At 37.2% G+C, this 15,180-nt stretch overlaps 1 protein-coding gene across 1 annotated transcript in view; it reads right to left on the bottom strand.

The window, feature by feature from the left end:
• Nucleotides 1–15,180, bottom strand: part of LOC128555039 (plexin-B2-like) — a gene marked incomplete at its 3' end in the record, with an annotated part of 49,152 nt that overhangs the window by 21,031 nt on the left and 12,941 nt on the right. The window contains exon 2 of the mRNA XM_053536392.1: nucleotides 13,434–13,594. Within this exon, the coding sequence (XP_053392367.1) occupies nucleotides 13,434–13,594 (161 nt within the window). The remainder of the gene's footprint in view (nucleotides 1–13,433; nucleotides 13,595–15,180) is intronic.

The following is a 15,180-nucleotide window of genomic DNA, read 5'->3' as shown; positions in this document are numbered from 1 at the left end:
ATTTCAGCTCTTATAAGAAAGTTGGAGTTGTGTATCCCGGAAGTAAACATATATAACGCTGTGTGAGGAGTGCGCGGTCGTGAGAATTACATATGCAGTGCAATTGCACTGGGGGTTTATGTAACTAAAAGAGAAAAAACGCGGACAGTCTTAAAAAATTTAATTTTGAATACATGAAGAAAATCGATAAATAAGATAGAAAATTGTTAAATCACCGTCGTTAATATACGATATCAAAAAGGGAGAACAATCTCAATATGGCTTTCAGTGCATCGAATCTTCGATGAACTGAGTGTGATGATTACGAAAAACGGCTGCAATTTATTACAAAACTGGGCCTATTGATCGATTTTTTATTCACTCAAGTGTTCATGTCATCCGCTTAATTGGTGCAAACTTAAACAGTTTGATAGTTGACTGACCAATGTTACATGCTTGTTATGCAAACAATCTAATTTTGACACAGTACTGATTGCCTAATTGTCACAGGTCTACATGTATTCAAACTTTAACAAAGGCAATACGCAAACAAGTAAGCTAGCAGGATTGTAGGACATTTGCCCCCCAGGACATTTGCCCCCCAGTGAAAAAATGAACTGCTGGACATTTGCCCCCCAAGTTGAAATGACAGATAGGACATTTGCCCCCCATTGCTTATTTTTGGAATGGACATTTGCCCCCCAATATTTTTGTCCTATATGCCAGTATATATAACTGTATTTTTGGTTGTTTTATTATCAAAATTACTCTAAAAGGCAATTTTCAGTAAAAAAAAAGTGTTTTATTAATAATAATTTGATAAATATGTAAATTACTTTCAGGTGTTAAGGTAAATAATAGCCTATTATTGAGTAATAAAAATGCTCATAACAGTGATGTAATTTCTTAATTAGTGCAATGTTTTTAACGCTCAAACTTGTTAATATGGCAATTATCTACTACAAAATTGTATAAAACAAAGCCATTGTCCCTTAAAATATGACGAATGTCTTGTATCAAGTTCCCAAAAAATCACTGGGGGACAAAACTATTGGGGGGCAAATGTCTGTTTCAGAAATAAGCACTGGGGGGCAAATGTCCTATCTACCATTTCAACTGGGGGGCAAATGTCCAGCAGTCCACTTTTTTATTGGGGGGCAAATGTCCTGGGGGGCAAATGTCCGGATCCCAGCTAGCAGACAATTATTGATTTTTGTCACAGTTGTCATGGCAAAGGTGTTAAAGTATACAGTTTTAACGCTGGTTATGATCAAATTAAATAACATGCGCAGACTCGTTTTTTTGTTTTTTTTTCGGAGTTTTTTTTATCCCCGAAAATTCCGGAGCCAAGCGGCTACCACGTTATAACGAATACCACGGTATATTGAGTAGCATTATAACGGATTTCTAGTGTAGTATGTTACTCCATTTAATAAGTAAATGTTAATAGATCTTTGTGATCCACACAGTTTTAATTTTGCATGGTGTTTGGGTAACGGAACTGTTTTGACTGACATAAAAAAAGAGGTAACAACTACTTTTTGTACATATAGACCAGTCTTGCAACTAGAAAACAAATACATGAACAAGAGGGCCAAAATGGCCCTAGGTCGCTCACCTGAGTAACACACCATAAGGCCATACCAAATTGATTCATAGTTCTTTGGAAAATTTTCAAAAAAAATGAGAGAGAGGGAATTTTTTTTTTTTTTTTCCTCAATTTTGATTTTTTCAGAGGCGGGTAGCTTTTACATGGAGAGAGCGGGTATTTTTTTTTTTTTTTTTTTTTTTTGCAGTTATGATTATACATGAAGTTAACATTTCTTTAAGAATAACACAGAACTTTAACATTTACAGTGCGACTAACACAGTAGATAGCTTTTCTTTATGTTTTAAAGACTACATGAATGGTTTTGCAAATAAATTCTTGCTAAAACTCACTGAATCACTTTGTTTTTATTTTGTATTTATAATTACTAAGGGATGAGTGTCTTATTTTTTAATTTTGATTGTTCTACATTAATCAGAAGGCGTGCCCATTTAACTGCAGAGGATGAGGAATATTTAACACAAAATGGGCACCCAAGTGGAATAATTAACACATCTTCTGAAACCCAGTTAGATGGCTTCGACACATGAGCAACTTTGTGCCCCTAGAGAAACTCCAAATGGTAAGGTGAGGGGCAAGTAATAAGTCACTTGACCAATGAGATCAAACGGAGTTGGGCACACAATTAAATGCTTCGACATTGCTCGAATTCCACTGGAATAATTCCTTAATTAACAGATCAGGCTAGCTTAAGTTTTTGTGGTAGAGGTTCATTTCAGTCAAAAATGATAACAGACGGACAAAAAAATGATCCCAATATGGCCACTCTTAAAAGTGTTATTTGTTGTGCTTTGACTGACCAAGAAATTTTGAGTTGGGAAGGTCTGTTTTTTCAGATTCTTTCTTTCAATCAATTCACAGCAAATTAATATACTAACAGGGAAAATTGGGGTTACAATAGGACAGAAATTATTTTTTATATCTACACTACTTATTTGAAAAGCTAAACATTTTTTTAAATTGAATATATGCATTTTGATAGAATATCTGACTGCAGTACTAAAGAAGTTCCGTTCAAAACGATCTGGGCCCCAGACAATTAATGTGATGGATCAGTCAGGATCTGTGAACAAACTTCTTTTTTTTTTAAGAAAGCATTGGCTTTGGCTCGAGATCTAAAATAATGAACTAAACAACTGATAACAAATGGTTTGAAAACTTTATCTGAACAATATTTCTATGTTTAATCCAAATATTTTTAATTGAATCCCCGTGCACGTCTTACAAGTCGGGCTTGTTCTTTTCACTGTATTGAACAATCGTAGAATGTGCCTACTTCATCACCTACCGGCACATCGACGGCCATGTGTGGCACTAGCACAGACACTCCAGATTTAAAACAAATGATGAAAAACATCATAATTCCCAACTTTTTGAGTTTGAGTCATCAGCTACATGTATTACGAACGCATGAATTCCGATCAATATCACTTTGACGCATTAAATCAGCGATAAAACCTGTTTTGCCGATATCATTCCGGACCGCATAAGCAGAATAATAAAATTTTCGGAGATTTTTATGTACGTGCAGGCGGGTGAATTTTTTTTTCTTTTTCTCGGGAATGAAATCGTTGATGCGGTAGTTCCAACGAACGACATATCAATTTGGTATGGCCTAACAGTGTAAACCTGTTTTACCTAGTGATTTCATGGAGACAAATATTTTGACCAATTTTCATTAAGATTGGACCAAAAAACGTGGCCTTTGAGTGTAAATGTAAACAAGCATTTTCTTTTATTTGACTTAGTGATCTAGTTTTTACCCTACATGACCAAAATTCGAACTGGTCAATAATTTCATGAAAACAAACATTCTGACAGTTTCGGGAAGGTTGGAGCAAAAAAATGGCCTGTAGAGTGTATACAAGCTTTTCCTTTGATTTGACCTAGTGACGTAGTTTCTGACCCCATGTGACGCAGATCTGAAATCATCCAAGACTTCATGATAACAAACATTCTGAACAAGTTTTATGAAGACAGAATCAAAAATGTGCCCTCTAGGGTGTAAACAAGCTTATTCTTTAATTTAACCTGGTGACCTAATTTTTGACCCCACATGACCCAGATAAAAATTCATCTGATCTTTCATGCAGACAAACATTCTGACCAAGTTTCATGCACAACAAGAGTGTAAGCAAGCTTTTCCTTTGGTTTGACCAGGTGACCTAGTTTTTGACCCTGTATGACCCAGTTTCAAACTTGGCCTAGAAATCATCAAGATAAACATTCTGACCAAGTTTCATGAAGATAGGGTCATAAATGTAGCATCAAGAGTGTCAACAAGCTTTTCCTTTGATTTAACTGGGTGACCTCATTTTTGACCCATATGACCCTGGTTTGAACTTGGCCTAGAAATCATCAAGATAAACATTCTGACCAAGTTTTATGAAGATAAATGTGGTATAAATGTGGCCTCAAGGTTGTTAACAAGTTGTTCCTTTGATCTGACCTGATGACCTAGTGTTTTATCAAACATGACCCAGTTTCGATCCAGGCCTAGCGATCATCAAGATAATCATTCTGTGCAAGTTTGTATCAAATCAAAGCATAAATGAAACCTCTTTATGGCTGAAAGGGCCAAAATAGAAAATCTTGTCCATTTCAGAGGCAGTAACTCTAGAACCCATAACGGAATCTAGCCGGTTTTCAAAAGCAACTGAGATCTTATTGTGACTTAAGCTGTGTGTAAGTGTGGTTAAAATCAAATATAAAACGTCACTTCTATCATGTTCACAAGGTAAAAATTAACAAATTTTGGCTCTTTCAGGGGTCAATCAGGGAACGTAACTCCGGAACTTATGATTGGATCTGACGGATTCATCACGGAATCCAAGATTTACTGTTGCTGAAGACATTTTGCAAGTTTGTATGAAATCAAACCATAAGTAAAGTCTCTATATGGCTGCAAAAGCAAAAATAGCAAATTTTGGCCCTTTAAGGGGACATAACTCTGGAACCCATGATGGGATCTGGCCAATTTTCGACAGGAACCGAGAAATAATGCCAATACAAGTTGTGTGCAAGTTTGATTAAAAAAGATTGCAAAATATGCTCTCTATCGTGTTCACAAGCCAAAAATAGCAAATTTTGGCCCTTTAAGGGGCCATAACTCTGGAACCCATGATGGGATCTGGCCAGTTTTCTAAAGGAACTAAGATATTATGCCAATACAAGTTGTGTGCAAGTTTTATTAAAATTGATTGGAAAATGTGGTCTCTATCGTGTTCACAAGAAATTGTGGACGGACATATGAATATATGAGCCAATTTCAAAGTCCAAAAAGGGCCATAATTCAGTCAAAATAGTTACGTACTCTTGCCTACAGATGGAAATCATAATGATAAACAAGTGTTCGAAGTTTAAAAGCCATATGTCAAATAGTTTTGACAAAACATAGACTTGTATGAAAACAGAACCAATTTCAAAGTCCAAAAAGGAATATAATTCAGCCAAAATAGATGACAGAGTTATGTTCTCTTTCCTACAGATAGAAGCTATTACATGTATACTAAAAAAAGTGATAAAAGTTTCAAAGCCATATGTCAAACACTTTACAAAAAATATGAACTGGTACGAAAAACTTAACCAAGATTTCTAAGTCAAAAGGGGCCATAATTCAGTCAAAATCCTTGATGGAGTTATGTACTCTTGCCTATAACTGGACATGGTGATGGTAAACAGGTGTTGAAAGTTTCAAAGCTTTATCTCAAAAGACTATCGAAATATGAACCGGTACGAAATATTAACCATGATTTCTAAGTCAAAAAGGGCCATAATTCAGCCAAAATCCTTGATGGAGTTATGTGCTCTTGCCTATAACTGGACATGGTGATGGTAAACAAGTGTTGAAAGTTTCAAAGCTTTATCTCAAAAGACTTTGTCTAAATATGAACTGGTACGAAAAACTTAACCAAGATTTCTAAGTCGAAAGGGGCCATAATTCAGCCAAAATCCCTGATGGAGTTATGTACTCTTGCCTATAACTGGCCATGGTGATGGTAAACAAGTGTTGAAAGTTTCAAAGCTTTATCTTTAAAGACTTTGTCAAAATATGAACTGGTACAAAAAACTTAACCATGATTTCTAAGTCAAAAGGGGCCATTATTCAGCCAAAATCCTTGATGGAGTTATATGCTCTTGCCTATAACTGACCATGATGATGGTAAACAAGTGTTGAAAGTTTCAAAGCTTTATCTCAAAAGACTTTGTCAAAATGTGGACTGGTACGAAAAACTTAACCAAGGTGTGACGATGACGCCGACGCCGTGGTGAGTAGGATAGCTCTACTTATTCTTCGAATAGTCGAGCTAAAAATCCCTCCAGGCATGAAGAAGATATGCTCCGGACAAAGTCATTCTTGAATTTGACCTTTGACCTCTAAGTGTAACCTTGACCTTAGACCTAGGGGCCTGGTTCTTGCGCATGACTGTCCGTCTCATGATGATGAACAACTGTGCCAAGTTTCATCAAAATCCCTCCATGCATGTAGAAGATATGCTCCGGACAAGGTCTGTGGAAGCCGCCCGCCCATCCGCCAGCCAGTGGCGTTCCCATAATATGTCCCGTTTTTCAAACGGGCGTATAAAAGAGAAAGTGTAAAAAAAATTTAACAAAGGTGTGGACGCGGAAAGACGCCGACGCCGGGTCGAGTAGGATAGCTCTCCTTATACTTTGTATAGTCGAGCTAAAAATGTGGTAGTATGTATGCATTGAAAAACATTTTGCGGACAGGTAAGTCAAAGAAACATTTTATACGTTGTAGAAGATGTAACTTAGAGTTGTTGTTTTTTTGTCATTACATTGTCTACTTGGTCTTTCCAGTTAATATTTGTGTCTACTTGTACTCCAAGTTCTTTCTGAATCTGAAAGCTCTATTTTCTCATTTCCAAGGTGAAGTTCAAAATCATTGTTAGCTTTGGATTTTTAGTGGTTTGAATTGTCATTGCTTTCGTTTTTTTAGCATTTACAGACATGAAGTTATTTTGGCACCAAATGAGAATTTTGTTCAGTGCAGTTTGAAGAGAAATTTGTACATCAGCCTGTGTTTTACCTGCTGCAGTTATTGTAGTGTCATCAGCAAACATGTCTGTAAGTGTGTCTTTTAGTTCATCTGGAAGGTCAGTTATATATAACACAAACAGCAGAGACCCAAGGACTGATCCCTGAGGCACTCCAGACTTCAGATAATTTGCCTGAGACACTAACACTTTGGTACCTGTCTGACAGGTAAGATTTAAACCAAAGTAATGCAGATTCACTAAGATTGAAAAATTCCAACTTTTCAAGGAGTTTTTCACGATTTATTAGGTCAAATGCTTTTGACAGGTCCAGAAATACTGACCCTTTTATTTGTTTTGAGTTTATAGCACTTATCCATCTGTCAATAATAGCTGTCAAGGCAGTTTCACAAGAATGGTTTGCTCTAAATCCTGACTGATATTTGAACAGGAAATCATTTTCTTCTAAGACCCTAAAGCGCTCTCCTGTGTACAAGGCTTAGAGTGTGTTTGTGTAACATAATGGTACAAGTACAGAGTTAGGTTTTTTCTATGTTAGCCTAAATTATACCGTATTTTCCCGTATTAACGCCCCCGGGGGCGTTACATTTTCGAAAGAGGGGGCGTTTATTTGAGGTAAAAAAATAAAAAATGAATTTTTTTACAAAACTTAAAAACATCGTTCAAACTAGCTGTAAAGTGTTTCTGTGTTGTTTAATCCCCTCAAAACGTAATTATTTGGCATCCAATTTAATACAATGTGTCTTTTATGCATTTAAATACGGTACCTCGTGTATTCCATGTCTGGCTTTTTGACACGCTCGCGACACTACACATTACGTCATGACCCAAACAGCTGTGTACTCCGATAACATTTTCCTTAGTACATGCCGGTAGCTAATAGCGCAATACACAATGTCAATGGTTTGACACGCTGCTGTGCCTGCTTTTGAATTAAAAGTTATTAAAACTGCCGAAGAAAAGGGTATATCGTAAACACATTGCTGCAAGTTTGTTTAAAGTCGGCAAGAAGCATGTGCGCGAGAGGTGTAAAAACAAATCAAAAATGTATTTACCGGTTAATTTTCTGTTTGATGATTGGATACGTACCGTACTTAGTACAAATGTTTTGGACTTACGGTACATGGACCGTTTAAAAGTGTGTTTAATTTTTAATACATTGGACTTTAGTACTGTAAATTACTTATTATATGGACTTATAAAAATGAGGTAGGTGGTTTTTTCCCGTTCTTGTTGACTTTTTTCCCCTCCAAAATGGGTGGGGGGTGTTAATTTGAGGGGGGGCCTTAATTCGGGAAAATACGGTATATGTCCCACACATTTTTGAACCTAGGGCAATAATTAGAACAATTACAGTAGACAGTACAACTCTGATATCACATGACAAATATCAAGACTAGCTGTCATTGATTCAGAGAAGAAGATTTTCAAAGTTTTTTATAAATAAGGTTATAGTAAGTACATGTTACACACAAGGGCATGGCCATTTTTGATCTTAGGGCAATAAATAAGCCAATTATAGTAGACAGTCTAAAAGTCTGATAAATGAAAACCTATTTTTAACCAAAAAGACTCATAAGTTCAATGAACTGGAGCCATTTGAACAACTTTGGAAGAGGGCTACCAAGAGATCACTTGTGTAAAGTTACATCAAAATCTATTCAGTGGTTTTGGAAGATAAGTTGTAGGTCACACAAGGACAATTTGTGTATTTTATAAGGAAAAGTGACCATGCCCTCTTGCGGCCATGTTTTTTGATGAATCGTAATAATTTGAAAAACATTTGTAGAAGGTCACACAAGGACCATTTCTGTAAAATTATAATTTTAAAATTGGGCTAACAGTTTTATACCAGAATATTTTCTAAGTTACTACTATATACATAAAGGGAAAAGTGACCAAGCCCCCTGGCAGCCATATTTTTTGACGAATCAAAATAATTTGAACAGTCTTGGTAGAGGGTCACACAAGGACTATTTGTATAGAATTTTTTTAAAATCTAGCAAACAGTTTCACACAAGAAGATTTTTAAAGTTTCCACTATATACATATAGGGAAAAGTGACCACACCCTCTAACGGCCATGTTTTTTGACAAATCAAAATGATATGAATAATCTAGGTAGAGGGTCGCACAAGGACCATTTGTGTAAAATTATTTTAAAATTGGAGTAGCAGCTTCACACAAGAAGATTTTTGTAAATTTCAACTGTATATATATATATATATATATATATATAGGAAAAAGTGACCACGCCCCTGGTGGCCATGTTTTTTGATGAATCAGCATAATTTGAACAATCTTGGTAGAGGGTGACATAAGGACAGTTCGTGTGAAATATTTCAAAATCGGACCATTGGTTTAGGAGATGTTTTTAGAAGGTTTTTCTATTTTTAGCTCTGGCAGCCCCTATGTGTAACCAAGCACAGCAGTTTGAACAATTTTGTTAGAGGACCATCTAAGGAACATCCAGACCAAGTTTTATCAAAACCCATTCAGTGGTTTTGGAGGAGATGTCATTTAAACACAACTGTTGATGATGGACAACTTGACGGATGCCAGATGGTTAGTGATCACAATAGCTCACTTAAGCATTTTGTGCTCAGGTGAGCTAAGAACAAGAAAGTAGGTCAGTACGTCAAGGTCACAGTTAGGTGACCCCTAATCACTTGGGGTCATCAGGTAATCACAATTAAACAGTCTTTTTTTCCTATATAACTCATATTACAAGTGACCCCTGGGTGGGGCCTCTTTTCACCCCAAGGACATAATTTGAATGATCTTGTTAGAGGTCCACTATACAATGTTACATACCAAATGTCAAAGGCAAAGGCCTTGAACTTTCAGACAAGAAGATTTTTTGAAGATTTTTCCTATATAAGTCTATGTAAAACTTGGGACCCCCAGGACAAGGCCTCTTTTCAACTCAGGAGCATAATTTGAATAACCTTGGTAGAGGACCACTAGGCCATGCAACATACCAAATTTTAAAAGCCTAGGCCTGGCAGTTTCAGACAAGAAGATTTTTAAAGTTTTTTCCTATATAAGTCTATGTAAAACTTGGGACTGCCAGGGTGGGGCCTCTTTTCACCCAAGGGTAATAATTTGAACAATCCTGGTAGAAGACCACAAGGCAATGCTACATACCAAATATAGAAGGCCTAGGTGTTAGGGTTTCAGACAAGAAGTTTTTTCCTATGTAAGTCTATGTAAAATTTGGGATCCCTTGGGCGGGTTCTTTTCACCCGAAGGGCATAATTTGAACAACTTTTATAGAGAACCATTAGATTATGTCACATGCCAAACATCAAGGCTCTACGCCTTGCAGTTTTGGACAAGATGATTTTTAAAGTTTTTCCTTTTGGTTGCCATGGCAACCAGAAGGCTCTACACCTTGCGGTTTTGGACAAGAAGATTTTTAAAGTTTTTCCTTTTGGTTGCCATGGCAGAGTTCTACATGGATTTCAATGTTTTTGGTAATTTTGAAAGAGGGCCACCTAAGGATCATTCCTGTGAAGTTTGGTGTAGATCTGCCCAGTTGTTTTGAAGAAGAGATTTTTTTTTTAGAAACTGTTGACACACGACATACAACGGATGATGGACGACAGACAATCTGACTAAAGTACTTGATCTTCTAAACGAAGATCTGAGAACGACCCATTCACATTCGTCTTCTGTATATTTTGGATTTCCATTATTGCTATTTTTATGTTATCCAATCAGACGACTTGTTCGATTGTCAAAGGATAAGAAAAATATGCGGTTATTCCAGGACTCGAACCCGGGACCCCTCGTTTACAAAGCAAGTGGCCTACCGACTGAGCTAACCGGCTATCTGATACATTACGACATAAGAATTGTAAATACCAAAAGTCAATGCTACATGTAGATTTGCAAGATGTTGTAAGCTAGGCTCTGAATGGCTAGCGAAAGAGCCGTCAGAACGAGGCAATGAATAGGTCGTTTTCAGATCCTATGCGTAGCGTAATATAGGAGATGTACTTTAGTCAGATTGGACGACAGATATCAAGCAGTCACATAAGCTCACCTTGACTTGTGGCTCAGGTGAGCTGAAAAGAGGTGAGGATTTGTAATCTAAAATGGCCCAAGCTATATATGACAACACTGTGAACATAGCACAGCCACATGTTATAGAATAGTTATTTAGGATAATACAACTTTATAGACTAGAAATGGTGACATAATTATGTTGCTATTCCATTTCTATGTCCCCATTTTATTCTTATAAATAGCAGGAAGGTAATATGACTGGGCAGTTCAATACAATAGGGTTATTATAACAGTAACTCGACCTGGGATGCTGTTTTCGGCTCAAGTGGATTTTTGCCAGATCCGATCTCACAAGGCACGCAATCTTTGTTTAAAATGACCTTTACCTTTCACAATTAACTCCATACTTAGTAGGGATGGCAACGAATATTCGAATATTCGTTCATGACACGAATATTCGAATATTGTTTTACTATTCGAATATTCGGAAAAAATATAAGCTCATAAGAAATAAATAAAAACCAAATGAAAGAACCAGTATGTTCGTCTATCTAATTTACCAAAATTTGCTTTCATATACGCGTGAAAATGGCTTCTGTCGCTGTCAGACGTGTCACTTTGTACATTAGCGTGCCGAGATTGTACATCGCTATGGTGATGACATCGTACCCAGTAGTAAATACCGCCAATTGCTTACCTTTAGAAATTTTATTGCTCCCCAACTGATGTAAATCCGTTACAAATCGCCTTGTTTTCGGTAGGTGCGAACCGCATGTAATTAAAAATCATCAGCAAGTACTTGAACTAATGACTCGGGTTTCAATCAACATCGATTAAGATGCATTTGAAAATGCCAAAAAGTGATGAAAACGAGTCAAATGTGATGAATATTATTTTTATGTTCACTACAATATATTTTTATGTAAAACGGATCATCCTCTTGATAACAAGGCAGTCTGAAAGACAGCTAAATCCCCCGCCACTGCTATGGATAGTGAAAGGGTAAAACCTTTGATTTTAGCTGTGACCTTGACCTTGAACTGACATGGCTGACTCATGAATTTTGCACAACGTCTTGATGAGGTGATCATTTGACCAAAGTTTCATGAAAATCCTTCAAGGGGTTTAGGAGATACAGAGCTGAAACCTTTGACCTTCAGTTGTGACCTTGACCTTGAGTTGACATGGCTGACTCATGAGTTTTTGATGAGGTGATCATTTGACCCAAGTTTGATGAAAATCCTTCAAGGGGTTAAGGAGATACAGAGTGGACACCAAATGGAAGGCTCAAACCTTCGACTCTTAGTTGTGACCATGACCTTGAGCTGGCATGGTTGACTCATAATTTCTGCACATCGTTCTGATGAGGTAATCATTTGACCCAAGTTTTATAAAATTCCTTCAAGGGGTTTAGGAGATATAGAGCGGACACGAAATGGAAGGCTCAAACCTTTGACCTTCAGTCGTGACCTTGACCTTGAGCAGACATGGCTGACTCATAAGTTCTGCACATCGCCTTGATGAGGTGATCATTTGACCCAAGTTTGATGAAAATCCTTCAAGGGGTTTAGGAGATATAGAGCGGGCACAAAATGGAAGGTTCAAACCTTTGACCCTAAGTTGTGACCTTGACCTTGAGCCGGCATGACTGACTCATGGTTCTGCACATCATCTTGAGGAGGTGATCATCTGACCCAAGTTTTATAAAATTCCTTCAAGGGGTTTAAGAGATATAGAGCGGACACAAAATGGAAGGCTCAAACCTTTGATCTTGCGTTGTGACCTTGACCTTGAGCCGGCATGGCTGACTCATGGGTTCTGCACATCATCTTGATGAGGTGATCATCTGACCCAAGTTTTATAAAATTCCTTCAAGGGGTTTAGGAGATATAGAGCGGACACAAAATGGCAGGCTCAAACCTTTGACCTTGAGTTGTGACCTTGACCTTGAACCGACAAGGCTGACTCATGGGTTCTGCACATCGTCTTGATGAGGTGATCATTTGACCCAAGTTTCATGAAAATCCTTCAAGGGGTTTAGGAGATATGGACCGGACACGATTTTGTTACGGATGGAAGGACGGACAGACTGACGGAAGGACGGACAGACGGACGGACGCAGACCATTCCTATAATCTCTCTGCCATGGCGGGGGATTAATAAATGCATTTCGTACGGAAAAAAAATAGTAGAATCTACTCAATATTCAGACTAAGGGTAAAGTTAAGCAAAATATATCTTTTATTAGACTCCCCCACCCCCACAGTCTTAATTTTACACCTTGTTTAATTGAAAATATTGTTCATGCTATTACGTGAATCTACTGTCAAAATGCAAGAATGCCGCCTGTCTTTTTAAAGTATTTCACGCTATCATCCGATAGGAAATCGGCTACGTGTAATATGTGTCAAGAGAACCTTATTTACGGGAGGGCTACATCCATGTAAAAATAAGTAAATCCTATATAAATTATATGTAAATGAAGGCAAATAACAAATATTTTATATTCAAAACATGAACAAGTGATGAGAACGATTATAGTCAATCTTAATTCGTCAATGAATTCCGGTGTAAACGAAAGTAGTAGAATTAGTGCAGATCGCTGCTAAGGGTACAATAAATTCATAAGATTCTGAGTTGACTTGTTGATCATTTGATGACCAAATATTCGAATATTCGTTCGGAAGGTTGATCGAATATTCGAATACCAAAATTGCTATTCGTTGCCATCCCTAATACTTAGTGATTCAAAGCAGAGGGAGCATTTTACAAAACATATTACACTATTGTAAAGTGATTACTATTTCAAAAAAAAACCTTTGTAACTGCTGGAGGTGGACAGGTTGTAGCCTTCTTGTCACAGCTGTCGTTGTATTGGCAATTACCATCATCAGAACACCACGTACAGCCATAGCGGCTTTTCAGAGCTCTACAATGACTGCAGTCCTTACCAAGTTCAGCACAACTATACACTGTCACTGTGGATGAATAATATTTATTTACTTGAATATGGATAATAATAAAAAAAACAAGAGGACCATGATGGTCCTGAATCGCTCACCTCTTCCCACATGATCCAGTTTTGAGTATGACATCGGTTTTTCTATTATTTGACATAGTGACCTAGTTTTTGAGCTCATGTGACCCAGTTTTGAACTTGACCTAGATATTATAAAGATAAAAATTCTGACCAATTTTCATGAAGATCCATTGAAAAATATGGTCTCTAGAGAGGTCACAAGGTTTTTCTATTATTTGACCTATTGACCTAGTTTTTTTAAGGCACATGACCTAGATATCATGATATCATCAAGGTGAACATTCTGACCAATTTTCATGAAGATCCATTCAAGGATATGGCCTCTAGAGAGGTCACAAGGTTTTTCTATTTCAAGACCTACTGACCTAGTTTTTGATCGCAGTTGACCCAGTTTCAAACTTGACCTAGATATCATCAAGATAAACATTCAGACCAACTTTCATACAGATCCCATGAAAAATATGGCCTCTAGAGAGGTCACAACGTTTTTTCATTATTTGACCTACTGACCTACTTTTTGATGGCACGTGACCCACTTTCGAACTTGACCTAGATATCATCAAGGTGAACATTCTGACCAATTTTTATGGAGATCCATTCACAAGTATGGCCTCTAGAGAGGTCACAAGGTTTTTCTATTTTTAGATCTACTGACCTAGTTTTTGACCGCACGTGACCCACTTTCAAGCTTGACCTAGATATAATCAAGATGAACATTCAGACCAACTTTCATACAGATCCCATTGAAAATATGGCCTCTAGTTAGGTCACAAGGTTTTTCTATTATTTGACCTACTGACCTAGTTTTTGATGGCATGTGACCCACTTTCGAACTTGACTTAGATATCATCAAGGTGAACGTTCTGACCAATTTTCATGAAGATTTCATGAAATATATGGCCTCTAGAGATGTCACAAGGTTTTTCTATTTTTAGACCTACTGACCTAGTTTTTGATCGCACGTGACCCAGTTTCGAACTTGACCTACATATCATCAAGATGAACATTCAGACCAACTTTCACACAGATCCCATGAAAAATATGGCCTTTAGAGAGGTCACAAGGTTTTTCTATTATTTGACCTACTGACCTAGTTTTTGAAGGCACGTGACCCAGTTTCGAACTTGACCTAGATATCATCAAGGTGAACGTTCTGACCAATTTTCATGAAGATCTTGTGAAATATATGGCCTCTACAAAGGTCACAAGGTTTTTCTATTTTTAGACCTACTGACCTAGTTTTTGATGGCACGTGACCCAGTTTCGAACTTGACCTAGATATCATCAAGATGAACATTCAGACCAACTTTCATACAGATCCCATGAAAAATATGGCCTTTAGAGAGGTCACAAGGTTTTTCTATTATTTGACCTACTGACCTAGTTTTTGAAGGCACGTGAGCCAGTTTCGAACTTGACCTAGATATCATCAAGGTGAACGTTCTGACCAACTTTCATGAAGATCTTTTGAAATATATGGCCTCTAGAGAGGTCACAAGGTTTTTCTATTTATAGACCTACTGA

Source organism: Mercenaria mercenaria, unplaced genomic scaffold (assembly GCF_021730395.1).
Source record: "Mercenaria mercenaria strain notata unplaced genomic scaffold, MADL_Memer_1 contig_963, whole genome shotgun sequence".
NCBI classification, from domain to species: Eukaryota; Metazoa; Mollusca; class Bivalvia; order Venerida; family Veneridae; genus Mercenaria; species Mercenaria mercenaria.
This window is presented reverse-complemented; position numbering and strand designations above follow the sequence as displayed.